This window comes from Triticum urartu, chromosome 6A, assembly GCF_056163025.1.
Source record: "Triticum urartu cultivar PI428250 chromosome 6A, HENAU_Tu73, whole genome shotgun sequence".
NCBI classification, from domain to species: domain Eukaryota; kingdom Viridiplantae; phylum Streptophyta; class Magnoliopsida; order Poales; family Poaceae; genus Triticum; species Triticum urartu.
The window spans coordinates 32,492,609-32,519,384 of NC_141878.1; the positions used below are offsets into that span (position 1 = coordinate 32,492,609).

General features: G+C 46.6%; 4 protein-coding genes across 5 annotated transcripts; 2 read left to right on the forward strand and 2 right to left on the reverse strand.

The window, feature by feature from the left end:
• Positions 1 to 1,744: 1,744 nt before the first annotated feature.
• Positions 1,745 to 5,358, forward strand: FEY (NAD(P)-binding Rossmann-fold superfamily protein). The gene is made up of 8 exons (XM_048679244.2): positions 1,745 to 2,186; positions 2,819 to 2,939; positions 3,270 to 3,387; positions 3,487 to 3,623; positions 3,889 to 3,990; positions 4,095 to 4,187; positions 4,632 to 4,704; positions 4,792 to 5,358. The coding sequence occupies exons 1-8, from the start codon at positions 1,876 to 1,878 to the stop codon at positions 5,055 to 5,057; spliced, it is 1,221 nt and encodes a 406-aa protein (XP_048535201.1). The 5' UTR covers positions 1,745 to 1,875; the 3' UTR covers positions 5,058 to 5,358.
• A 194-nt stretch (positions 5,359 to 5,552) lies between these two features.
• LOC125514007 (uncharacterized) lies at positions 5,553 to 8,623 on the reverse strand. The gene is made up of 5 exons (XM_048679245.2): positions 8,077 to 8,623; positions 7,290 to 7,352; positions 6,777 to 6,857; positions 6,440 to 6,644; positions 5,553 to 6,112 (listed from the first exon to the last, which is right to left on the reverse strand). The coding sequence occupies exons 1-5, from the start codon at positions 8,535 to 8,537 to the stop codon at positions 5,819 to 5,821; spliced, it is 1,104 nt and encodes a 367-aa protein (XP_048535202.2). The 5' UTR covers positions 8,538 to 8,623; the 3' UTR covers positions 5,553 to 5,818.
• A 4,100-nt stretch (positions 8,624 to 12,723) lies between these two features.
• On the reverse strand, positions 12,724 to 19,495 carry LOC125514004 (uncharacterized). Its single transcript, XM_048679243.2, has 3 exons — positions 19,044 to 19,495; positions 13,085 to 13,235; positions 12,724 to 12,950 (listed from the first exon to the last, which is right to left on the reverse strand). Exons 1-3 carry the CDS (start codon positions 19,471 to 19,473, stop codon positions 12,917 to 12,919), a joined length of 615 nt encoding a protein of 204 aa, XP_048535200.1. The 5' UTR covers positions 19,474 to 19,495; the 3' UTR covers positions 12,724 to 12,916.
• Positions 19,496 to 20,208: 713 nt separating this feature from the next.
• Positions 20,209 to 24,817, forward strand: LOC125515720 (zinc finger BED domain-containing protein RICESLEEPER 2-like). Of its 2 annotated transcripts, XM_048681228.2 has the most exons (7): positions 20,210 to 20,574; positions 21,067 to 21,402; positions 21,727 to 22,783; positions 23,114 to 24,136; positions 24,213 to 24,307; positions 24,378 to 24,457; positions 24,537 to 24,817. In XM_048681228.2, coding segments are annotated over exons 1-7 (2,724 nt in total). In that variant the 5' UTR covers positions 20,210 to 20,442; the 3' UTR covers positions 24,538 to 24,817. The 2 variants fall into 2 exon arrangements, with proteins under 2 accessions (XP_087385522.1, XP_048537185.2); XM_087529396.1 differs by lacking the exon at positions 24,537 to 24,817 and having other exon boundaries at positions 20,209 to 20,574; positions 24,378 to 24,461.
• The last annotated feature ends 1,959 nt before the right edge of the window (positions 24,818 to 26,776 follow it).

Sequence of the window (26,776 nt, forward strand, 5' to 3'; positions counted from 1 at the left end):
CGTATAGCAACTCCATCAGTGATACAAATTCATGTATCTACATATCAATATACAGTATCAATTAAAATGATTTTACCATCTATATTCTTCCATTTCCCATAACTCCACCCTCTATATTCTCTCACATATATTTAAAGTATCATATAACACTATTTCAACTATCATTTGCAGGGGCTATAGTTTTAGCAACTATAGGGTTCAATGGTTATAATTCTTCTCCTTCCTTTGTGGGAGTCGATGGTTATAATTTTAACTGCCATATTTCAAACATCAATTATTCCATCGGCTATATGAGAGAGCCAAATTCAGCTAATAGCTATCTCATTGTGGATCATTCTTATTAATTCTCACATATAGTTATCAAAAAAGCACCTCCGGCCAATCTTTCAACACACGAGCGACACGATGACCACCGTATGAGGACACATCCGCCAGCCAACAACCCATGGAGATGGAGAGACATGACATAAGGTTGCAAAAGAAATGTGAGGAAACGCACCACCTCCCTTCCACTACAGATAGTGGCCTCCGAGTGCAACACACCACCTTTGCTACCAACCAACTCAAGCATGTCCATAGCCCACACCCTACCCAAAATGACACCTCGAGGAGGACCATGACACCAGAGTGTCGTTGTTGCCCCGCCAACGCTGTCTAGCTTTTCACCCGGGAAAAGGGGAGGATCTCAACATACCCAAAGGAAGGAGGAGTGGCGTAGTCGAGGTCATGGTGAAGTCGACCAGGGACCCAGGGCTCCCACATCCGCGTTATCGAAGCGTTCCAGATTCCTTGGCTAGAAAAATACTGGATTCATATCCCATGGGCAACTACGAAGGGGCACCGAAATCCAAATCTAGCGGGACAGTCAGAGCCACTCATGACACGACTAGCTCGCCCGCACGATCAGTATGCAAGGCCAATACCTGAAGCTAAGGAGGTCGACGGGTCATTGCACCCAGGGCCACTGCCACGGCTTCGATGCTTCGTGCGTTGGAGCAAGACAATGAGGCATTTCCACCCCCTTCGCTAGAAGCCAAGTGATGCACCACTGGCTCTCTCGGGTGGTGGCACGAAGGAAGAGATGTGGAAAGTAGGGGATTGACTGCTAGGGTTTGGGCACCCTGGAGTCAATTGCAAGGGGGCAAACGAGGGAGACGAAGTGGTTTAGTTCCGAAAATCAAAATAAGGTTTGGGCCATCATCCTTGAGTTTCCTAACATCCCTCGACAAAATACATAAACCATCTACCTCAATCAAACAAGAATTTCTGGGCAGTTTAGCACTGACAGAGTTTATTTATCGTATGTCGCTTCTTTTCAAATATAACGTTTTTGGGAACCACCTAATCTTCAGTTAACCGGATTGTTTTCGGTTTCACTCGGTCCCTCTCTCGTAGGGTTCTTCTCCTCCCCCTGGCCGACCCAGTCCCACCGGCCGAATTGCCAGCCCCACAACCCATCGTCACCTCGCCTTACAGCCCGCTTGGCCCCTGAGCTGTTTTCTCCGCCGAACCCCCTCCCCCTCTCGCAATTGTGCGTCGCCGATGGACACCTCCCGCACCCGCATTGTCGACCCTCGAACTCGCTGGTTCCCTATCCCAACCTCCATGTTTTGCTTCCCGTTTTGACTCGACTGGCATCTTTTTAAGAAATCAGGAAAATGAGAAATAGGAAATGCAAAGTTTTTCTAAACATTTATCAAAACCAAGGAATCTCCGAGAGAAAGAAACAGAGGGCACAGCGGCCAGCAGCACACTTGTTTGTAAACTCTGTCCAGTCCACTAGAATACAGATTGAGATCTCCATCGCCAGCGGCGGCAAAGCAGGCAGCTTTCCTCTCCTCCTCTCCTCCACGAAGGAAGATTCCCCGCCCCAAGATGGCCGGCGACCTGCGCCACCGTCGCCCCGCGGGGGCTGCTGACGCCGGCGGGGAGGAGGAGGGGGACGGAGGAGCGGAGGCGGCGGCCAAGGCGGGCCCGCCGTCCGGCGGCGAGGGGGCGGGGCCGGGGAGGAAGGAGGCGCTGGGGTGGCTGGAGTGGAGCCGCGGGTGGATGGGCGTCGTGGGGGAGTTCTTCTTCCAGCGGATCGCCGCCAGCCACCTCGCCAACCCGCTCGAGCTGCCCCCGCTCGACGGCGTCTCCATAATCGTCACCGGCGCCACCAGCGGCATCGGCCTCGAGATCGCAAGGTCCTTCCTTCACCCCTTCGTTTCCATCCTCACTTGCCACTCTTCTCGCCCACCCTCGCAGAAACGAACAAATAAATCATGGATGGGGCTGAATTTGGCGTCCAGGGATCGGAATTCTTGGCTTTTCAACTACTCTAGATGGGATCTTTTTTAACTGTTCATCCTACTCAGGTGGTGACTTGGTTTTGGATCGTCTAGTTTCAGAAACTAGATAATTGGTAGTACAGTACTAAGTTGACTTGAGTATGACTTGGTGTTCGCTTGGTACTAAGACTGGCAGGTTTTATTAAAAAAAAAAGGGGGAAATCCTAGGCCAATTCTGAAGAAAAAGGTAGACTTGGTAAATTCACCAATTGTTTGGCCATGTGGAGGATAACTGGACAATCATGGCTTGATTTGGTGAACATCGTCAATATTTAGCTAGTATAGTGTGGCACGGTTCTTCTCTTTTATGCACATGCTAGTGAATAAAGTGGTTGACTCATAGTTCATCGTGTACATGACATGAGATGCGAGCAAATTACTTCATAAGCTGGCTCTAGTGAACCTGTCTAATAATTATCTGGGTCCAAATAAGAGGCCTTCTGATGAAACTAATATTAAGCATATATTTGGCTTCATCATCAAACCAGGCAACTCGCACAAGCAGGGGCCCATCTTGTGATGGCAGTTAGGAGACCCAAGGTGGCGCGTGAGCTGATACAAAAATGGCAGAATGAACAAACAGAAGTTTCCATGCCACTTAACATTGAGGTAATTATGAAGGTGTGGATTACTGGTTGGTGAATTAATAGTTCTGAATGTGTTGAGTTTATTATACTGTATCACTGATTGTGTTTCATGACATTTTACCACTTTGTTATTCCTCATTTGACACATGGACATAAATTTAGAGTTTCTGATTTCTGTTGGCTCTAGTTGAGTTCCACAAGCAGTACACTACCTATGTATATTTTCGCATTTAGCATCCTTAATCAGTTGGAAAGGAAATAGAGTATGTTGCAAGTGCATATCTTAATTATTAAAGACATTGCATGATTTTACTGCAGACTATTTGACACTGTTTTGAATATTACTCTGAAGGTCATGGAGCTTGACCTGATCTCCCTTGACTCGGTCGCAAGATTTGCTGATACTTGGAATGCTCGTATGGCGCCCTTACATGTATTGATCAACAATGCTGGCATTTTCACCATAGGAGGTGTGTATGTAACCTGATTCTGTTGATTTTAGCCTTTTAAAATGATCCGACCCATGTGTTGCACAGTGAAGTATTTCATCACCTTTCCCTCCCCTGTAGAGCCTCAGCGTTTTACGAAGGATGGATATGAAGAACACATGCAAGTGAACCATCTTGCGCCAGCTTTACTGGCAATGTTGCTTCTACCTTCCCTTATTAGAGGCTCTCCAAGCAGAATTATAAACGTCAATTCAGTTGTGAGTTTTTAATAATTACCAGTCCCTTCTACTAGTAGGCGTATTGTTAAGAACTAATGGTGGATTGTCACCAAGTGCAGTTTTCTATTATTAGGACCACCTTCTACAATGTAGATAATCTGTTATTTACGCTAATATAAACATTAAGGAAAAAGTCTACTTATTTCAATTTTCGAGTCACTGTCCTAATGTCAATTGTGAGTAAGCTATTTTGCAACATTGTGTGTACACTTCCAGCATCTAACAGGCCTGTGTTTGATTTCAGATGCACACAATAGGTTTCGTCGATGCTGAAGATATGAACCTTACATCTGGAAAGCACAAGTACAGAAGTTGGTTGGGATACTCAAATAGCAAGTTAGCACAGGTATGCTAGTCCTGCTTCATTGCAAGTGGAACATCACTGTTTAAGCCTTTTATGCATGTTGTTTCATGTTACTTTGGTCTGAGCTGTTCTCATTTCACACTCAGGTAAAATTTAGCAGCATATTTCATAAGAGAATTCCTGCAGAGGCTGGTGTCCATACTGTCTGTGCCTCTCCTGGGATTGTCCACACAAATGTTGTGAGTGCCACCCCCCACTCTTGTCGCCAATTTCATTCATATCAGTTTGTCATGTGATCTATTTTGTTTCAGAAGGTGAAACCGAGAAGTATGTTTACCTATTTAATGTTGTGTATTTTACTCTGCATATGAAGAAGATGAGATGTTTACCGACATGGGAAAACATCTGCATTGTTGAAACATAGAAATGATTAGATAATATTCCCAGCTTAGCAATTGCATACAATGACCGATTAAAAGAAACACACCGACGGTGCATCACAGAATGTATGTCGTGAGAAGATTGGTTCACATCTATTCCGAGTATCATGTCCCCTGCCCTAACGGACAGTTGCTATTGCTAATTCTTATCAATCATGATCCCTTCACGATACAGTTATTGATCATTCTCGTTATGTCTCTTTATCCATGGATATTGACTTAATCACCCATGGCATGACACAGGCACGGGACCTCCCTAAGATTCTTGTAGCTGGGTATCGTCTCATTCCATACTTCATATTTGATCCTCAAGAAGGCAGGTTCCTCAATCTTTGCTCATCGCCTGCTCGCAGCTAAACAACCTCCACATCCTCTGACATACTTCATTTCCAATCCAATGCAGGTTCAAGAAGTACATTGTTTGCAGCATCTGACCCCCAAGTTCCGGAATACTGCGAGACGTTGAAGTCTGAAGACTGGCCTGTTTGTGCTTGCATCAACTACGACTGTAATCCGATGAATGCCTCTGAAGAAGCACACAACCTCGAAACATCGCAGCTTGTTTGGGAGAAGACCCTCAAGATGATCGGCCTCCCATCAGATGCCCTGGAGAAGCTCATCGAAGGGGAACCCGTTCAGTGCCGGTATGGTCAACAGAAGGCTGAATAGGAAGGAGAATAGGCAGGCTATCTCAAAACACATGATCATGATCAGCCATTCAGGCTGATCCAATTTGCTGTTAATTTGCTAGTTTGGAGGTGGTACTTACATAGTCAGGGTACCTTTGTATTTTAGCACATTTGGTTAAGTTCTTACCAAAAAAGTGGAGGACAACAAACTTGGAAGTGTGCTTGTTCAGAGTAATAGAAGTACCTTTTATGGCAGAAGAGCTGTAGAGTTTTGAGTTAAAAAACACTTTTTTTGTCATTGCTGTACTGCTTGGGCATTATAAGTGAACCTTTTCCACTTATTATATCAGTAACTTATTTATCTTCTTGAAATGATGTAACAAGATAAACACAAATCTTCTCAATGAAAGAACACAAATGTTCTACATGACATATTTTATTTTCTTCAAAGATCAGCTATGCAAGTGCTCACATGTTCAACTTTATATAAACAAAACAGGTACTGCCAAATGCATCACACAAGTACTTGTAGGTAGAAACTCAAGAAACAGACCAGTGCAATTCCATACATAACACTCATACAAGAGGTATGGTAGCACTGAATATATTTTCCAAGCAAGAGGGTTAAGATCCAGATTAATTACAGGTATCACCTCTCTATGGGACAAGTGACCCCAAAACAACAGGCTAAACACAATAACTGCAATCGCGAGCTTCCTTTCATCTCAGGGACCTGACAAACGTTCTGACTTGCCAATGGGCGAATGGCAGCGCAAGTCGAGCATCCCAGGGTCGGCGCGCCTAAGCATTCGGCGGCCAAAGCTTTGGATCTTGAGTTGTGTCCATGGCGGTTGGGGGCAACCAGTGCCACATCGCCATTCCAGGGAATGCAGCGGGTATCGGAGCTCCTTTGTTGGCTGGGACTTGATAGGGTGGTGCAAATGGAGGGTAGACGGCAGGGTGGAATGCAGCTGGATAAGGCATATGAGGAGCAAATCCTGTAGGAGCAGCACTTGCTGCTTTGAGTTGTTGTTCCAGCCTTTCCTTTTCTGCCTTCAGGCTCAACTTCTCATCTCGGAGCTCATTCTTCTCCACCTGGAAAATAATAAAGCCACTTGTAAAGAAAACCCACAAAGTTTATCTGATCTAACATTCTCAGATGGCAGGAGGCAATGTCAGTGAATTGGTGAAAGATGGCACATCTAGTAACTTAATTGGTGGTCAGCCAATTGTTGCACATAATTCAAACTGGGCACAGCGAAGAATGCATGAGAACAAGTTTGCCATTTTAATTCCGGTACTGAGAACTGAGGGGAGAAAAGGCTCATGGATTTTCATGACAGCCACAAACAAGTGTGTGGATGGCGTCAAGCATTTCAAAGTCCAACAATAAGATGCAAAGTGATGCGGGAACAAAGGTACCTTAAGGTCCTTGATTGTCTCTCGAAGATTCGAATTTGATTCCTTCAGCTTTTCGGTCTCACCTCTGAGCTGTGTCAACATACGCGTTGCATCGCTCAAGATACTTGCTTTATCCAACTTAGCGTTCTTCCCAGGATTGCTAGCCGAACATTCTTCAAGACCACTGTGCTTGCCAGAATTCATAACGGAACATAATTCAAGAAACCTGCAATCGGATAAAAAATCACAGTTGATACAGACATGGAATGAAAGAATATATGTTTGCACGTATATGCATCTTTTCCTTTCCCTACATGGAAGAGGTGCTTTAGGAGTATCTACTGCCAGATGCCCATACCTGTCATTCAGTTTATCCCTCCGCATTTTTTCGCGGCAAGCCTTTGACTTTGGACCAGATGAAGATGGTTCATCTCTGGCCCTGCACGAAATCAAATTATTATTATGTTAGTATTGCAGATCCAATATGGTGTTAACTAAGGAAATAAATCAGCAAAGAAAATGCATAGTGTGTTACAAAATCATTTCAATAGTGTTAATGGCACCAGTGGCATGCATAATGTGTCACACCATGCTTAGAATATAATAGAAAAAAAAGAGAAGGATTATGCAACCAGGTACTACTCAGAATGATCAGTAATGATTAACAATTCACATGCTCTTAAGTCCACTATATCCTCTGTTATGCCAGTAATGACTGAACATGGAAAGCACTATCGTCTATCAGTACTGAGTAAACAGCAAGGAAATGGAATACCACCAAGAAACAAAATTCAGAGGAATCTTTCCATGGTTAAGCAATAAAGATGCTACTACTTTTTGTAAAGAAATATGAGAAGTGCAAGACTGGCACCTTTTCCCCAAATTAGAGTGCCCAAGACCAGAGTCACCTCCGCTGACATCCTCAATCCCAAGTCTGTCAAATAAACATCAGTCATGTACAATACAATCAGAAAAAAAAATATCAAGGGCAGTGTATCGTCTCAACCGCTCAAGTATGCAGCAAAAGAAAATGCCACTCGTATTTTAAATGGTGCGTGCTTCAAAACAAACCAACAGCTGAGATCATCATATCTTAAAGCATTGTGCACATCGCTCCCATGTACACACTGGGCAAGGAGTCCAGGAAGGTCACATCACTCCAGTCTACATGGTAAATAATGGGCAAGAAGAGCCCTGGAAGGCTGCATAGCATTCAGTGCACAATTGTCCATTGCTAAAAGAAGAAGGGCACGGCAGAACCACTAGTCACTAAGCGGCGCTCATATGCCCTGAGATCTACAGATCTGTGCCACGGGTTAACCAGTTTCTTACAGGTATTATCACAACATCACCTATGACCGAAATTGCATCGCAGCAGTTCTTAAAGCCATGGAGCCACATATTTCCCGCAGAGAATTACAGAGGAGAGAATTCCTCCAAGCTCGCACAAGCGCCTGCTTTCTCTGGTGCAAGCCGCGTGGCCGCGCGGATGAGATGCGGCAAGAACCGCGCCGCCCGCGGCCAATAAAGAAACCCACGGCGACAGCGACCTCGAGGGTGCTACAAAATCCTCCGCGCGCGAAAGCTAACGCAACAAGCAGCAGAATAAAAAGAGGAGATTTGGCTCTCTGCCGCGGCGGGCGGGCCGGCGTCCGTACCCTCCGTCGCAGAAGGCGGCGAGGCCCTCCCCGCCGTCGCCGGCGCCCCCGATGAGGAACTCGTCGACGGGGTCGCCGCCGCCGTCCATCATCGCGGCGGCCGTGGCTCCGGGCCGCCCGAGGGATCCGCCGCCGTGCCTGGCTAGGGTTCGTTCGCGGGGGAGGCTGGCTGCTGGGGAGGGGAGGGGATGGTGAGGTCTGCCTGCGGTTTCTTGCAGATCGCACCCTGGACGCGCTCTTGTTGCGGCGGAGAGGGGCGCGTTTGTGATTTGGGGTTTCTCGGAGGTCCTATCCGAGTGGCGAGTGAGGAAGGAGAACTGGTGGCGTGCGATGGCTTGTGCCCTTGGGCTGCGTGCCGTGTGGGTCCCGATCGTTATCGCCTTGCTTGTTCCACGTGCCTCATGTGGTCCATTTTTTTTAACACAGTACAGACGCAAACGCTCATATAAACGTGCATACATTCATTCCTATGAACGCACGCATGCATACCCTACCTTTATGAGCACCTCCGAAAGACTGAGCCGGCATATCATCTTAAGATTTTAGTCGATGATTTTCATGCAATTTTGGTATGTTGCACCTCTTAGCTTTAAATGGTCACTGTTTTAACTTGTTTTTCAGGCAATTTTTGTATGTCATCTATACCTCTATATATATACCGATATAAAGAAGAATTCAAAGCGTTAGATTCAACTAATTTTGATCATCAAACTAGTCAATCCAATGGCCTTGTATTGCTTCAACGGGCGAGTACTCAACATGTTTAGCGTGCAATTAATAGCATATATCAGTGATAACCACGTAATTAACACGTAAGTAGTATCCTACCGAATATCCATGTGCAAATAATATATTTACTAGTGGTTTTAAGTATTCACTTACATTTTCAATATTTATACCTAATAATAAAGTCATTAGTGCTTTTTGCCGTCCGTCTAAAGATTGCCCCGGAAGTTGCCATAAATTACCCACTACATCACTTGTAAATGAAAAAAAAACGATTCATTTTTAAAAAAATCGCCGTTATACGGTGATGTCCTCGTGTTTGCCGCAATGGTTAAGGACTCAACCTTCCATCCGCAAGACCCGGTCCGATCCCAGGGGTCTACTGTTTCTCTCTCCTTTTCTCTCTTATTAGTAGCATTTTTTTTGAGTAACTTCTCTCGTAGCAAGCACTCCTCCTCACAGCACGCGTTCATGGGCCGGCCCATGTGCGCGTGACGCCCTGTTTTTTCATTTTGCTTTCTGCTTTTTCTTTTCTCATTTCTTTTTTATTTCTCCTTCTTTAAATTAATTCGGGGTTTCCAAAAATTCGAAATTTTAAAAATTTATGAGTTTTTAAATAAATAAAATCATAAAATGTTTGTCAATTCAAGATATGATCGGGGAACCATAAAATGTTCGTGATTTTAGAAAACTATTTGAATATTATTAAAAAAAATCATGATTTCAAAAACAATGCTTGCAAAATATAAATGTTCATGACTTTTAGAAAATGATCTTTTATTCAAATCATGTTAGTGAATTTGAAAAAGATGTCCATGAAATTTTAGAAAATGTTCACAAAAATTTAAACAGATCCATTGAAACATATCCGTAAATAACAAACAAAATGAACTATCGCTTACATAGAGGTTCCTTTAGAGGATATGTAGAGGTCGTTTTTATTTTATTTTATTTAGTCCATTATGCGTCGGGTAAAAAAACATTCCCGTGTTCTATACAACGCCGAACCCCCTAAACATTGACACAACTTCCTATGGGTTAGTTTTTGTAAGCTATATGAAAATGACTAAATGTTTAATTTTCCTTCATATGTAGCTATGCTTCTTCTGATATAAAATACACCGCGACGCTAGGTCAAGGCGAGACACATATCAGTCTAGCACAGGTAGGGTCCATTAATGTAGTTTGCTCAGCCATAAAATATTTTGTTGTGGCGCCTTAGAAAATCAAGTCAGTGATGAGATCATCACATTTTTTACTTTTTAAAATGACTTTTTAAAAGCCCCTTATCTCTACATGATTCAGGTGTAGTTTATGAGATGACATTTGAAAAGTCCTTATCTCATCCTGACATAATCTGCATAATCATATTGTTTTTCTCTCGTTGCAACGCACGGGCATATTTGCTAGCATCTCCTAAGACTAAGAGCACATGTAGCGGCAAAATAGCTTCTTATCCCACTCTTTAAAAAAATCAAAGAAATCACTATTTTACAACTAGCGGATCCCTTATAATTTTTAGTCCCTAAAAAGATTTAAAACACATTTTAACACAAATTCATTTCAAACGGATATTTTAACTAATGATGGCATAATTCGACAACTTCTAGACATTAATATCATACATACATTGTTTTCTTGGCCACCACAAACAAAGTAGTCTTGCTTGGGATTTCTCCGTATGTTCCAAGTTTTTTGAACAACCGGATACTTGTAGCGGTAAAGTACCATCGGCGCTGGAATTGGGGCAGCGTCGGTGATGTTTACTTTGCAGACGGATCCAACGGGGCCGCTACTCCATCGCGATGACTCGACCGCGTGCATTCGACAAGGCAGCGAGCTCAAAGCCGAGCCAAATGGGAGCGTAGAGGAGGACGGCAACGGCAGCAGTCAGGAACGACCGTTTAGGCGCCATCGACCAGCGCAAGCTCGCGTGTAGGCAATATCTACTTTCCCATCGTCATGTGCCTCCATTTTCGGCCACATTGGAGCTCGTCGGTGGCTGATTGCCTTTTTTGACAGTGACGATGATGCCGGCAAATCCCAGCAAATCTGGCACCGACGACGGAGAAGAAGATGGGGGAGAGGTTGTCAAGGCTGTAGGGTGGCTTAGGGAAGTTTCCATCGGCGGTGGGGTGGCCTAGGGGCAACCGACGATAAGATGGACGACGACGGCGTGCATGGGGCCTGCGCGATCGCCTTCCTACTTTTACCCCAGTGTTGTTGATTGTACCAAATATAGTCAAGTGGGGATGGTTTCAGGGGCCAAAACTTACAATTTTGAGGAAAGTTAGTTTTAGAGGATATGCTAGTTAGCCTTTTTTTTCTTTGAAAACACACTTTACCTCCTCAAATATAGGTTTTAGCGGATCTTACATGGTTAGCCCCGTTTGTATGTGTCAAAAGTGGTTGTTTTGACACCTCGGTCTGCTCACATGTAGTCAGGGCGGCTGGTTATGCATTGTTGTGTATGTGTCGGTGCCTCTCTGCCTTTTCTCGTTGGGGCCGCGGCCATATGTTTTCTTCTTCGATTTGAATTTTTGAATTTGGGTGAGAGGGGTGGTGGCGTGGTTTCGATTTGCTCACTTCAAAGGGAGGCTACGATCAGCCTCGGCTCTATGGGTTTGCGTCGTCTGCCTCGCTCTTCTTCTCTTCACCCAGAGGTTTTTTTATTCCTTTTAATTGTTATCAGTTTGATTGTTGGGATACATATGTGTGTTGGTGCGGGGTCTATGGACTGCACACCCTCGGCCGATTCAAAGCATGTCCCCTCTGTTTTGTGCCGAATTCGCCTGCCAACTCGAAACCACCCATCGCCGGCTCCCTTTCTAGCAACCCACTCCCTTTCCGAAGACCCACTTCCCGTCAAACACCTACCCTCAAGCGAAGTGCTAACCCCGGTTCCCCGCCACCGCGCCAGAGCCTCCTGCCTTCTTCCCTTCTTCCTCATGGACGACACCCCACTTACAGGATCTACAACTATTGGGTAGTGCTAATGGAGCTCACCACCGTGCATCGAGTGGTGGAGGCGGAGTTTAGACTTTGCAGAAGGGAAGGGCATCATCAGATGTATGCGGGACAAGATGCGGACCAACATGTGAGAGCTCTTAGGCTGCATAGTATCATAAGTTAGTATCACGCACTGTATCATACCCAATCCTCTATTTTGTTCATTTTATTCTATATCACATCATCAAAATTGCCTAACTGGCATGTATGGTACTAGCTATAATACTATCACTACTAACAACCTTAGTTTTAAGCCTATCATCGCTCTTATGCCAATTTGTTTCTACAAAAATAGATAGCTTCATTTACCATGAATCTTAACAAAACAAATGAGCCAGGAGGCTTTGTGTTAATTAGTTAATGTAGTAAACCTAAATTCAGAGGATTAAATATGACATAGTCCTTTTCTTGGATGGTACACTTGGCTTCATTGTATTTTTTTCTATATCATGCAGACCATTCCTGGCGCCCGGAAATGACAAGGTAATATATTTACCAAAAATCCAAAATACTCCGGAAACCACAAGGTGGGCTAAAGGTAACTGAGTCCTTCGATTTCTTTCACCCAATTCTGCACTCCAAGTTTTTGACAAATTGCTTTTTAAGTTTGACCAACTGTTGTCCACAAATTATGTACTTAAGTAAAACCCAAACCATCAATGAATAGTGGTTTGATGTAAAATGCTTATACACAAACTGACCTTATACCCAACATCTAAATCACTTCCTTGTTTTTGAAATATACTCTGTCATGGCTTGACTCCAAATTAATATTCAGATGTAAAAACATGAGGTTCTGAATAAATCTTTTTCAATTTATCTGAACACATCTGTATGTGAGCTCAATCGGAAAACTAAGTTAGACCATATTTGGAGCATCGAAGGAGTGGGTCCAAGAATTTGAAAACAACAAAACGAACGAACTGGCCCTTTATTCGTAACCAATGCGAACATTCAAATGGAGGACAATATTAAACCATTCTTCGCCAAAAAAACATCAAATCATGATTCAGGTAATCATGTGAGCGTTGTTGTAGAGCCTGATTTTAGTGTTTCCTCTTGTTGGGAATAGGCTGATGTCCAATAGTCTGACCAAGTCTATCAGCTACTGATCTCCAGATGGAAGAGAGCTACAATGCCTGCATCATGTAAAGAGGTGAGGAAATTAATTTTACATATGCTCATATTCACAAAGTACATTGTTTCATACGTATATTTTCCCCCTCCTTTATCTCAACTTTTAACATCAAATGTGGTGCTTCTCGAAACTTACATCATGGAGGCTCTTCTTTTATCACGCCATTCTTGCAGAAGCATGAAGAAAAGCCATGCAAATCCAATTGCTTGAAATATCAGTGTCGTCGGACCCAAGAGGCGAAACCATCTGTTGTCGCCTGTGGCATATAAATAGATAGTGCTTCCATCTGGACATATTAGATTATTAATACATTGCCATTAGGAGAAGGTGCATACCAATAATTCGAGCATGTGGGGAGGAAGAAAAAACAGAATCTTGCAATGCTATATATATCAATATATGGATGGCAATAATAATCATGCAATGTTGTGGAATAAGAATGTAGATCACATCGCACCGTCTAGCTGTATTGAGCTTATCCGCTCCATCCTCTCCGCCATATGGTTTTTTTTCAACTAATTCTGTTTGCCTCTCCTGCCTAGCTGGTCAAGTGTGTGGGGAAAAAAAAAATCCAAAGAGACTTCCTGTGGAATGTCTAGGAAAAGGCCCCGGGTGCCAAGTACCTTGTCCGTTGGATCGACATGTGTAAATTGAAGACCTACAGAGGGTGGGATCACTGGCCTTCAATGCCAAGGTAAAGCTCTCGATCTCGGTTCAATCTGACTCCCTTGGAAAGATGTTTCCGAGCCCTCCCCTAAATTTCTACAATCCTCTTTTGAAGAGTTAACCCCTTTAGGCTTCGTTCGGAATCACTCCGCTCCCTAACTCCACCGCGGAGCGGAGCGGCATACAGTTAAAATACGGAGAGTGGCAAACAGGGCGCTGCGCGCGCTCCGCTCCCTGGTGATGGAGCGGTGGATTGCCGAACACATCCTTAATTTAAGGAGAAACTCCCAAAAACATTCTAACCTGCTCAAATTTGAGTACCCGTGGGGAAGTTTCCCTACATCCTCTCTCTCCCCCCACACGCCCAGCAGCCCGCAACACCTCCCCACGACCCATCTGACCGCCCTGCTGACAACCGTGACACCGACCATGCACCCCCGTCGACCTCCCATTGACTCTCCACACATCGCCTGCAAAAATCCGGCAATATTTTTCTTCGTCTTCTGGTCATCTTCTATTGGTCCCCGTGGTGCTGGCTCTGGTGAAAACATGAGTGTCGGCCCTTGTTGCCAATTACGATGAAGTGTTGCATCCCAGAGCATGGCCCTTGTTGCCAATTACGATGAAGTGTTGCATCCCAGAGCATGTCATTGTACTACTAGGAAAGCTACGTGTCTCCTTCCTTGACGAGCATCTATCAAATTATTTTTGCACATCATCTACTCTAGGCCCAAGCTATCTCATGGACATCATCTATTGGCCAGAAGTGGTTGTTGGCCGTGAACTTGATGTGAGAAAAAAAAAGGAGGGAATTTGAGGGCAGAAGGAAGAAAAAAAAGAGACTTACATCTGGGGTCTAGCTCTATCAGAAGTTAATGACGCGTTTGGTTCACAGAAAAACAGCGGTTTCCGATTTCAGTGCTTCCTGAAACCATACCATCGTGTTTGGTATGCCCACACTGTCTTCCGTAGCCGCGGTTTCCAATACAGGACTTCACGAAACTGAAAACACCCCTATCGGAGGTGATTGGGAAAACGAAACGCATCTCCTTCAACCAAACGAAGCGCGCTTTCCGTAAAAGTAATCGGAAACGGAGCTTCCCGATACAATAAAATCAATACGTTACCGGAGCCGAAACAAACGCGTCGTAAGTTTTAGGGAAAACGCTACATGCGCGCGTAATTTTTAACTCCTCAAACTTGACGAGCTAAGTTTTAAGGGATTCTATGAGGACACTGAAGGAAATATGCCCTAAAGGCAATAATAAAATTATTATTTATTTCCCTATATCATGATAAAAGTTTATTATTCATGCTAGAATTGTATTAACCAGAAACATAATACATGTGTGAATACATAGACAAACAGAGTGTCACTAGTATGCCTCTACTTGACGAGCTCGTTAATCAAAGATGGTTATGTTTCCTAACCATAGACAAAGAGTTGTTATTTGATTAACGGGATCACATCATTAGTTGAATGATCTGATTGACATGACCCATTCCATTAGCTTAGCACCCGATCGTTTAGTATGTTGCTATTACTTTCTTCATGACTTATACATGTTCCTATGACTACGAGATTATGTAACTCCCATGTACCGGAGGAACACTTTGTGTGCTACCAAACGTCACAACGTAACTGGGTGATTATAAAGGTGCTCTACAGGTGTCTCCAAAGGTATATGTTGGGTTGACGTATTTCGAGATTAGGATTTGTCACTCCGATCGTCGGAGAGGTATCTCTGGGCCCTCTCGGTAATACACATCACTTAAGCCTTGCAAGCATTGCAACTAATGAGTTAGTTGCGGGATGATGTATTACGGAACGAGTAAAGAGACTTGCCGGTAACGAGATTGAACTAGGTATTGGATACCGACGATCGAATCTCGGGCTAGTAACATACCGATGACAAAGGGAACAACGTATGTTGTTGTTATGCGGTCTGACCGATAAAAGATCTTCGTAGAATATGTAGAAACCAATATGGGCATCCAGGTCCCGCTATTGGTTATTGACCGGAGACGTATCTCGGTCATGTCTACATTGTTCTCGAACCCGTAGGGTCCGCACGCTTAAGGTTTCGATGACAGTTATATTATGAGTTTATACGTTTTGATGTATCGAAGGTTGTTCGGAGTCCCGGATGAGATCACGGACATGATGAGGAGTCTCGAAATGGTCGAGACATAAAGATTGATATATTGGAAGCCTATGTTTGGATATCGGAAGTGTTCCGGGTGAAATCGGGATTTTACCGGAGTACCAGGAGGTTACCGGAACCCCCCGGGAGCTATATGGGCCTTAGTGAAAGAAGAGGAGAGGCGGCCAGGGCTGGGCCACGCGCCCCTCCCCCCTAGTCCGAATAGGACAAGGAGAGAGGGGGTCGGCGCCCCCCTCCTTCTCTCTCTCTGTTCCCACCTCGCGAATCCTATTCCAACTAGGATTGGGTAGGACTCCTCCTGGCGCGCCCTATGATGGCCGGCCGGCCTCCCCCTCTTGAACCTTTATATACGGAGGCAGGGGCACCCCTAGAGACACAAGTTGATCCACGTGATCATATTCTTAGCCGTGTGCGGTGCCCCCTTCCACCATAGTCCTCGATAATATTGTAGCGGTGCTTAGGCGAAGCCCTGCGACAGTAGTATATCAAGATCGTCACCACGCCGTCGTGCTGACGGAACTCTTCCCCGACACTTTGCTGGATCGGAATCCGGGGATCGTCATCGAGCTGAATGTGTGCTAGAACTCGGAGGTGCCGTAGTTTCGGTGCTTGATCGGTCGGGCCGTGAAGACGTACGACTACATCAACCAAACGCTTCCGTTGTCGATCTACAAGGGTACGTAGATCACACTCTCCCCTCTCATTGCTATGCATCACCATGATCTTGCGTGTGCGTAGGAAATTTTTTGAAATTACTACGTTCCCCAACAAATGAATCCACCCGTCGTCAGCCACGCCCAGTACGCGCCCTGGGGACAGCAAGGCGTCGGATCTCCATGGGGATCGTCGTCGCCCGGCTACGCCGACGGCGACGCGCACGGTGGGTTCAACCCAAACGTGACCTTCCCCCACGGCCACCCCGCGACGCGCACACCCTCGCCCGCCTTCGTCGGCGTGCAGTACCCTCCATACAACTACTCGCCGCCCGCCTACGCGTCCACACTGACGCCCCATCTCCGCCGTGGACCGCTGCCCTTCTCGCACCTCGGCGACACCGACGACACAGGAGCCAATATGGACGACATCATCGCGACAGGATCGACCGCGGCCGCCGCGTCTCCCGGGTTCGCCACCCAGGACGAGGTAGTGGATCTCAGCGGCGACATGGTGGCCGAGCTCGGCTACGTCTACGGTGAGGACGCGCACGAAGCGCAGGAACCCGAGGACGAGGAGGAGGAGGAGCCAGCTCCTGATCCGACGAAGGGGCGCCAGAAGAAGAAGCGGGCGGCTAGGACAGGCGAAGCGCGCATCAAGTGGACGTCCAAGGAGGAGGAATGCCTCGCCGAAGCATGGAAAGTCGTCTGCCTCGATCCGACCACCGGCACGAACCAGAGCTTCGAGACGTACTGGGACCGCATCAAGGCCGAGTTCGACGAGCGGAAGCTCGTCGACCCCTACTTCAAAGGCGTCTACATGCAGCACGGCTCCAAGGCGATGGCGAACCACTGGGGGCGTATCCAGGGGGCGTGCAACAAATGGCATGGAATCGTCGAGGAGGTCGCGGCTCGCCCGGAGAGTAGCGCCAACGTTGAGGATCAGGTACGCACGCCGTTCACCCGCATCTCTTCGTCGTCTACGCCCGCCGCCCGCCAACTGTTTGTTCCTCCGCGCAGTTGCTACGCATGTTCACCATGTATCGGCGCGACAACCTCGACGCCGACTTCAAGTTCCTCCACATCTACAAGCGCATTGACAAGTGCGAGAAGTGGGCGGAAGTCCGACGTACCCTCGACAAGGCCAAGAAGACATACAAGCCGGACGCGACGACTCCGGGCGCGTCAGAGGGGCGGCCGGATGGCCACAAGTTGGCAAAGAAGGGGAAAACGCTGACGCGGCAACCGCGCGAGTGCAGGAGTCCATCGAGCATTGCCTCGCCGACGCCCAGGCCCGGGCCGTCCTACGTGAAGAGAAGACCGAGGCGCGGTGGTCGTCGCTGATGACGAACAGCGCCATCAAGCTCGACCTGCTCCGGACCAACGTCGACCTGCTCCGGACGAACGTCGCCGCGAAGAAGAGAAACACCGACATGGCTTTTCTGATGGGCGGGGCGGACATGCTCCAGAGCAACGACGAGCAGCTCAGGGCGTGGTACATGGCGGAGCGCGGCCTCATCCTGAACCAGATGCAGACGGCAACGCCGACGACGCCGACGACGCCAGCTCCCGCGCCACGGCCGCACGGACGCCAAGCCCGAATGACGCCTCTACATCGCCGCCCAGCAGTACCGAAGCCGCGCCGACACAGCCCAGCACCGAAGCAGCTCCGACACCGTCGAGCCCGCGCACGCCGACTCCGCCAACGCCTGGAGCCGACCCCGCCGAGTGATTCGTTGCGCACGCAAACTTGCGGCGTGCGGCGCTCTATTTTTTGTAACGCCAGACTACGTCCGATCGCCGGATTTGTGGCGTCTTTTGTGAGCGGGAACGACCTAGTTCAAATTTCCCGCATCCTGAGGCCGGCGCTTGGGGGCGTGACTGGGAGCTAGGTCGCCCCCAGGGGCCGAACTAGCGCCGGCACGCCCCCAGGCCGCTCTATTTAGGCGCCCTGGGGGGCCGAACGGCTGGAGATGCCCTAAGTAGTAGTAGCGCGGATGGCAACCGCGCTACTGCTAAAAGTTAGCTGTAGCACCCTAGCAGTAGCGCAGCCCCCACGCTACTGCTAGCAATTACCCCGCGCTACTAGTAGAGTTTTCCCTAGTAGTGAATACGCCTAAAAAAACAGCCCAACAGGCTGAATATGTGCAGCCCAGCATGCTAAACGGGTCATCGGGCCGGCCCGTTTACTAATCAAGCCGTGCCTGGGCCAAGGAGCAGCGCCCGTGGGCTGGCACGACACGGTCCGACTATTAAACGTGCCATGGCGGGCCGTGCCGGGCCAGGCACGATTAGCACAGGCCGGGCTGGCCCGTTTGGCCAGGTATAGTCTTGCTAGAGATGCTCTTACCTACACACGTTCTCGTGTACAGCACTTAGTTTTTGAGCTTCTAATTTCTTGCATGAGTAATCACAAACGCCCAATAATCCTAAGAGGCTCCAGCTAATCCTAATAATATTCGGCTGCCACAACCACAAGGTCAGTGTGGTAACCAGTCGCAAACCAAGTAAAAAATTTGGGCTGCCACATGATGCATGAGATCATTTAGCACATGAGACTGATGTACGCTGAAAAATAATAATCTGTGGGTCCTGTAAAGCAAAACTTACCTTCTTGAGAAGAGATGGCAGAGAACCCACCCTCGCCCAAGCCAAGAGATCTAGAAAATTTGCCACCGAGTCGGAGAGTGCAGTTGCCGGCCACGACGAGCACCTTCCTGCCGTACGGGCACGCGCTCTCCGCCTCCCGGAAGGCGCCGGCGACGCAGGCGGCGCAGGACGAGGAGCTGACGCTAGGAGGCTCGCAGCGCGCGGAGGCTCGCACCCGGTTAGGCCAGTACCCCACGTCACCGGACGCCCGGAGGCCTTGGGAGGAGGCGGTCTCGGCCGGCAGGACGGCGGCCAGGCGGCGGAGGTTGGCCCCGTAGGTGCTGTTGGTCTCGTGTACTCCACCGAAGCAGTAGAACGTTTCTGCGGCGGTGAGGAGAGGCGAGGCGGCAAGGAGGAGGAGGAGCAAGAGGAAGGGCGACGAGTGCTGCATGGTGGCCGACTGGCTGGTGACCGGCGGTGGGTGAGCCGGCAAAAGGACTTGCTGTACAAAAAGTGGAGCATGTGGAGAGGATACGAGCACGTCAGCGGTGGCGGTGCGTGGACGACGACTTTGACTCCATGGAGGGTCGCGTTTGGCGGCCGGAGAGGGATGGAGATTTTCTCTAGAAAAAATAGAGGGGTGAGAAAGAAAGAGGAAGGGACGGAGAAAGGAGACATGGATTGGCTGAGCTTCGCGAGAGATGTCACCAATTTGATCCAGCTGGATAGTGGGTGTTGTTTCTAAAATATAAGTTGCAATCATTGTTGATTTCAAGATTAATTACAATTAATGCAGTTAATATTGTTTCCAGATTGTGGGTGTGGTGTGATGGATACATCATTAGAATAGCCTGAGACATTGAATACACGTAGTTAAATGGTTGTGATCATTTGGATTCTTCGAACTCGGGCTTTTGCTCGACGTACACTAGTAATCATGCATGTGGAAGTGGAACACATATTCAATTTGATAGTACTTTGAGACCTCTGCGTCCAAAAGTATGGCCCGGCGATTCCAGCCCACCAAGACCCAATGCTTCTTTTTAAGCTCGACATTAAGAATGTCCTTGACTCTATTACTTGGGACTAGGACTGGACGTACGAGCGAGCTTTCCGGCTCGGCCCGAAACTCGCTACAGCTCGGCCCATTACAGCTCGGCTCGACAGGTTAAATGAGCGGGCCCAGTTCTGAAAACAGGCCCGATTCGCGAGCGAGCCGAGCCGAGTTTCGGCCGGTCCAGCTCGGTGACTCGCTTGCAGCCCAGCCCAATCCATCCTCAATCTCCATCGCTCGCAGCCTCGCACGCATTAGGGCACGAGAGACGCAGAGACAGCGCCGCCTCGCCGCTTTCTCTGCTCTGCCTCCCCCTTGCCCCTTTCTCTCCCCTGCGCCGCAAAGCTGGATCGGCGGCGACGAGGGATGCCCTGTTTCCTCACCACTCCGACAGCAACAGGCTCGACGGCAACGGGCGGCGCCACCTCTCCTCACCACAGCAGACGCAGACGGACGCGCCTCCCCTGGTTTCTCGCCGAACGTGACGAGCACGAGCAGGTACCTCCTTCCTTTCCTATCTCTAGCCGCAGCTCTCTGAACTAGTACGTGTGTGATGGATCAATGGATGAATGGATCGATGGATGTGCTCATGTGGTTGTTCCTTCCCAAACCCTAGCCATAGGTGTCTAAACTAGCATGCATGACACATCTGATTTATTGATGGATGCATGGATGGATCGATGGATGTAGTCATGTAGATGTAGGGCTAGATGGCTGGATCATGGATGGATGTATTATAGCCTGTAGAGCTAGATGTAGCAGATCCGGATGGATGGATCATGGATGGATGGAGTTGTAGGGTAGAATGGATGGGTAGATCAAAATTTTCATTGATTCCATGTGTAATTAGTTTTCTGCTGTTGATGATCTACTTGATGTAGCATAGCAGCTTGAAAAAAATCTACTTGCTTGAAAAATTACATTGACTCCATATGTAATTAGTTTACTGTTGTTGATGATTGACTGTTTGTTGTTTGCTCATGTGTGCAGATGTCTATCGTCGCAACAATGGACAAGGAAAAGGGGAAGGCGAATGGGAAAGAGAAGGAGATAGAGAGGACCTTGGACTCCATTATGAAGAGCAAGGTGCCGGTCTCGGGGATGCAGAAGGGGAATGGGAAGGGCAATGCAACAGCTACTACGCGGCTGCCGAGGAAGCTCGCAAATGATTGCAGCAATACCCCAATCGCTGAGTTGTTGTATAGGGTAAAAAAGAAACCTCCGCCTCGACGTCTCCCTGACCCCACCGGCGCTGGTGTGCGTGCCGCAATCACCGCTGCCTGCGGCTCCGCAAACTACTACGAGAGGGAGGCTACATCTTCCCAGGTATGTATATGCCAAATATATATTTGTGCAAGCTCATGTATGTGCTGTTTTTGCTTTTTGAAAGTCAAATTTATGTGTGCCCATGCTCATATGTGCTATTTTTGGTACCCAAATGTCAAATATATGTTTGTGCAAGCTCATGTGTGTGCTCTTTTTGGTATCCAAATGTCAAATATATGTTTGTGCAAGCTCATGTGTGTGCTGTTTTTGCTATCCAAAAGTCAAATATATGTTTGTGCAAGCTCATGGGTGTGCTGTTTTTGCTATACAAAAGTCAAATATATGTGTGTCCAAGCTCATGTGTGTGTTGTTTTTGTGTGCTAGGCAATGGAGCATGATAAGCAAGCGGAGGAGGATCATGAAGAGGTGGAAGAGGATGAGGAGGAGGACAAGGAAGAGCAAGATACTTTGTTTGAGGTGCCGCCCGGGGCTGGTGACAAATCAGATTCGGATGGGTTTGTGGATAGTGAAGAAGAAGCCTTCGAAGGTGATGACATGTCCGAGGATGGTCTAGGCCTTGGTCCTACGCCTCAAGAGCAAGAAACCGTACTTCTTAGTTCGAGTGAGGATGAAGCAAGAAAAGTGCAACGAAAGAGTGCCAAGAAGCGAAAAGGTCAAGCTCCTTCGAGGTTGAGGTCGGCGGTTTGGACCTTCTTTCATAAGGTAGAGGTGCCATCGAAAGAAGGTTTGATGGAGTTGAAGGCACAATGTAATTATTGTGACAATCAATATGCATATGTCCAAGGTGGAAGCACCTCATCCATGGGAAGACATATGGACACATGTAAGAATTACAAGGACAAGGTTAATAGGGATCTCATCCAAGCTACTCTATTTTTTAGAAAAACCAATGGAACAACAAGTGGTCCAGCTGTCCAATTCATTGAGTATGATAAGGACCTCATAAAGGAGGTCATGGCAAAGATGATTTGCGTCCATGAGTACTCATTTAGAATGGTTGAACATAAATGGTTCAACATTCTCATGAAGTGCTTGAATCCAAACTATCAACCCATTGGAAGGAAGGCAATAAAAGTTGAATGCATGAGGGTTTTCAAGAAAGAAAGGGAGTTGCTTCAAGTTTCACTAAAGGATGTGGACTTCATTAGTCTGACAACCGACTTGTGGACTAGCAACCAGACCATATCATATATGTGTGTGGTTGCACACTTTATAGATAAGGATTGGAAGATGCAAACACGTGTTCTTTCTTTCATAGATTTGGATCCTCCTCACTCCGGGCATGTGATTTCAGATGCTATCTATGAGTGTGTGACTGAATGGAAGATAGAGAAGAAAATGATATCCATCACACTAGACAATGCTTCAAACAATGATGTTGCGGTCAGAGGTTTGAAGGCAAAGTTTGCTGTTCGGAGAAGTATATACTTGCTGTTTTTGTTGTACATATGTTCATATACTTGCTGTTTTGGTTGAATATATGGTCATATTCTTGCTGTTTTTGTAGTACATATGCTTTGTTTGTCCATCACACTAGACAATGCTTCAAATATATGGTTATATGCTTGCTGTTTTTGTTGTACATATGTTCATATACTTGCTGTTTTGGTTGAATATATGGTCATATTCTTGTTGTTTTTGTAGTACATATGCTTTGTTTGTCCAAATAATGATATTTTGGTTTAACACATGCTCATATGTGTGCTGTTTTGGTTGAATATATTGTCATATGCTTGCTGTTTTTTTGTAGGTACGGACTTTGAAGCCAAATATTTCCATGTTCGTTGTTGTGCACACATTATCAACTTGGTGGTGCAAGATGGGACAACCATCATGGCCCCTTTGATAGAGAATTTGAGAGAGACGGTTAAGTATTTCAAGAAGTCACCGAGTCGCCTCCACAAGTTTGTTGAGACTTGCAAAATATTGGGTGTTGAGGTTGGCAACCATTTGCATCTTGATTGTGTCACGCGGTGGAGTTCAACGTACCAGATGCTTGATACAGCCTGCCCATATAGGGAAGCCTTGTCCTCTTATGCAGCTTCAAATGCCAACTATCAATGGGAGCCGGAAAAAGAAGAATGGGACAAGTTTGAAGTTATTAAGCCATTGCTCCTCTCTTTATCTCGTGTGACAACTGCGTTTTCAGGGCAATTATATCCCACCTCCAACATATTCTACCCTCACATTGTCAGCATCAAGATTGCTTTGAGAAAAGCCATGGCTCATGATGATGAATGCTACAAGAAAATGGGTGATGCAATGATGGATAAATTTGACAAGTATTGGGATGAGCCGAACAATGTCATGGTGCTTGCTACCATCTTGGACCCAAGGTACAAAATGAGGTATGTTGAGTGGTGCTATCACCAAATGTATGATGTGGGGAAAGCAAATACTGAGAAGAATATTGTGCGCGGAGAGTTGGACACATTGTATGAGAAGTTTGTTGCGAAAAATAAGAAAGCTGAAGAAAGAGCTAGTGGATCATCAGCCAAGAACAATTGCAACACAAGTACCTCGATGCCACTTATGGATTGTGAGTTTCAGTCCTTCTTATCAGCAACTTCATCAACACCATCAAAAAGTGAGCTTAGAAACTATCTAGATGACTTGAATGAGGCAATGGATCCTATGTTCAATCTTCTTGATTGGTGGAGGGTAAATGCACCTAGATACCCCGTATTGGCAATGATGGCAAAGAGGTTCTTGACTGTCCCGGCTACCTCCGTGTCTTCGGAATCAACTTTTAGCACGGGTGGAAGAGTTTTAGGTATGTCTACTTGTTACATTGGATGTTAACTTGTCATCATCCTTGAACTTAGATATGTCTACTTGTGTGGTTTTAGATGACTACAGGAGTTCTCTGAAACCAGAAATGGTGGAAGCCTTGGTGTGCGGTGCTAGTTATATCAAAGGTTCTCACAAGGACTTCAATGTGGTGGTATGACTCCTATGTTTTCTTCTATGGTTTCTGTCTATTTCTTGTATGTGGCTAACTTCCAAATAATTAGGAGAGAGATGAAGATGAGGAGGACGATGTTGAGAATATCAAGTTGCCCAAGATTGTTGATGTGGGGGATAACAACAATTGGTAACTATTCTTTTGACATGTTTCAGTTTTCATATCTTTACATGATCCCAATATGTTTCCAAATCTGTGTTACATGTAGATAATCGTCATGTTGGTGTTGCTCTTGCTACTTTGAAGATGGATGTCTACATGATCTTGTCATGTGGATTGTTGAGGGCAACGTGATCGTCTCGAGCCATTTCTTTTGTTGTCATGAACTTCGAATTATGTGTTTCTTGTGATGAAGTTTGGATTATGTGTTTGTTGTGATGAACTACGGTCCTTGAATGATGTTGCGTTGAACCATGCACTTTTAACGATGTTGTTGTGAACTAGTGATGAACTATGAACTTGGTATTATGTAGTTTTCGCTAGTCATTGTTTCGCTGTCAACATTTTCTCAGTTTTTATGTCAAAGTGGTAAGTTTTGTGCTATGCAAAATTTCTTCGTGTGGCTGTCAATATTTGATGCTTTGCTGTGTAAAGTTCAAAGCAAGTGTTGTCCAAAAATAGAAATGCTGGTGAATTCTTTCTCTCATATCTATTCCATTATTACAATTTTGGTAGAAGAATTCATAGACGAAAGCTTATTTTTCATTATTATGACCTTTTGTTAAAATAATAGACTGCTGAATGTTCCACTTTTAGCAATATAAACTGTTTGTTTTTCAAAATATGGGTTTAATTGCTGCAAAAAAAATCAAGACTGGACTATATACAGAGGTTCTGTACTTCTGGGGGCAAATGGCTTTCGAGCTGGCTCGGTCTGAGCCGAGCCATAGCTGAAGCGAGCCGAGCCGCCTGAAGTCGGCTCGTTGGCTGAGCAAGCCGAGCCGAGCCGAGCCGCTCCAGAGCGAGCCAAAGCTAGGATCGGATCAAAGCTCGGCTCGGCTCGGCTCGGCTCGTGTCCGGTCCTACTTGGGACTGCCTCATGGACATGCTCACTCATCATGGCTTCTCCTTTCGCTTTCGGGGATGGATCTCAGCCTTGCTCTCATTGGCCTTTTCCCAGGTTCTCCTCAACGGGATCGTCGGGGACCTGATTAAGAATGGACGAGGCCTTTGACAAGGCGACCCGTTGTCTCCTTTGCTCTTCATGCTCACCATCGACCCGCTGCACCATATTTTGAGCAAGGCCACTGCACAAGGGCACCTCCACCCTCTTGGTAGTCAACACACTGGCATTCGAGCTTCATTGTACGCCGACGATGCGGCTATTTTCTGTGCCCCTTCCAATTCCTCGCCGCTACACATGCTTGGTCACTAATTGCGCTAAGAGTTGATCGCGCCTATCCGTGTGAAGGCAATGATTTTGATGACACCATGCAGTCCTTCCCGACCTTCCGTTCTTCCTACCCCATTTGTTATCTCGTTTTACTGCTTGCGATCAAAATATTAAGGAAGGTCCATTTGCAACACTTGGAAGATAAAGCTGTTGGGAAGCTTGCACCTTGGACGGGGATGCATGTGGCTATTGCGAGTCAAGTGACTTTTGTCAAAGTAGTGCCCACGTCGGTGACCATTTATCATCTTACACCGCTTGACCTTTCGGCGGAGGTGTTTAGGAAGATTGACTCCTTGAAGCACGCCTATCTTTGGGATGGCTCAGTCAAGGTGTCCGGTGGCAAGTATAAAATCGGTTGTGAGCCAGTCTGCAAGCGTAAGGAGTTTGGGGGCTTGGGCATTCATAAAGTTGGGAAGTTTGCTACTGCATTGCTCTTGAGATGGTTATGGCTTGAATGGGATGACCCTCCGAGAGCTTGGCTTGGCTTGGGGACACTGTACAACAATAAGGATCGGGACCTCTTTGCGGCGGACACTAAGCTTACAATTGGTGATGGTACAACTACGAGAATTTGGGGGTCATCTTGGCTGTAGGAGTTGAGGCCTAGAGACATTGCACCAAAAAAATCAAGATTTCCGGCAAAAAAAGGACCTGGGTCGACAAGGCTTTGAGGGATAATGCTTGGGGTAATCACATCGATACCCAACAGGGATGGCGCTCATTCACATTTAGCAATTCACTACTCTTTTGGAAAAGCTGGCCAATGTCAACATACAACCTCGTGTTCAAAATTCTATCATTTGGAAGCTCACAAATGGGGGAGCTACACCACTTCCTTGGCCTACAAGGCCCAATTTGCCCGATCACACTTACACGCAATGGTCTAGAAGGTTTGGTCCCCCCCCCCCCCCAAATGTAAGCCACTCGCCCAATTGCAGGAACCAGAGGCCCGCCTCCTATTCAAGTGTCGGTTCGCAACTCAAATTTGGAAGGAGTTGTTCTCCTGGACGGATCTTCAAGTTGACGCGATGAACCGACATAACTTCCACACGGGC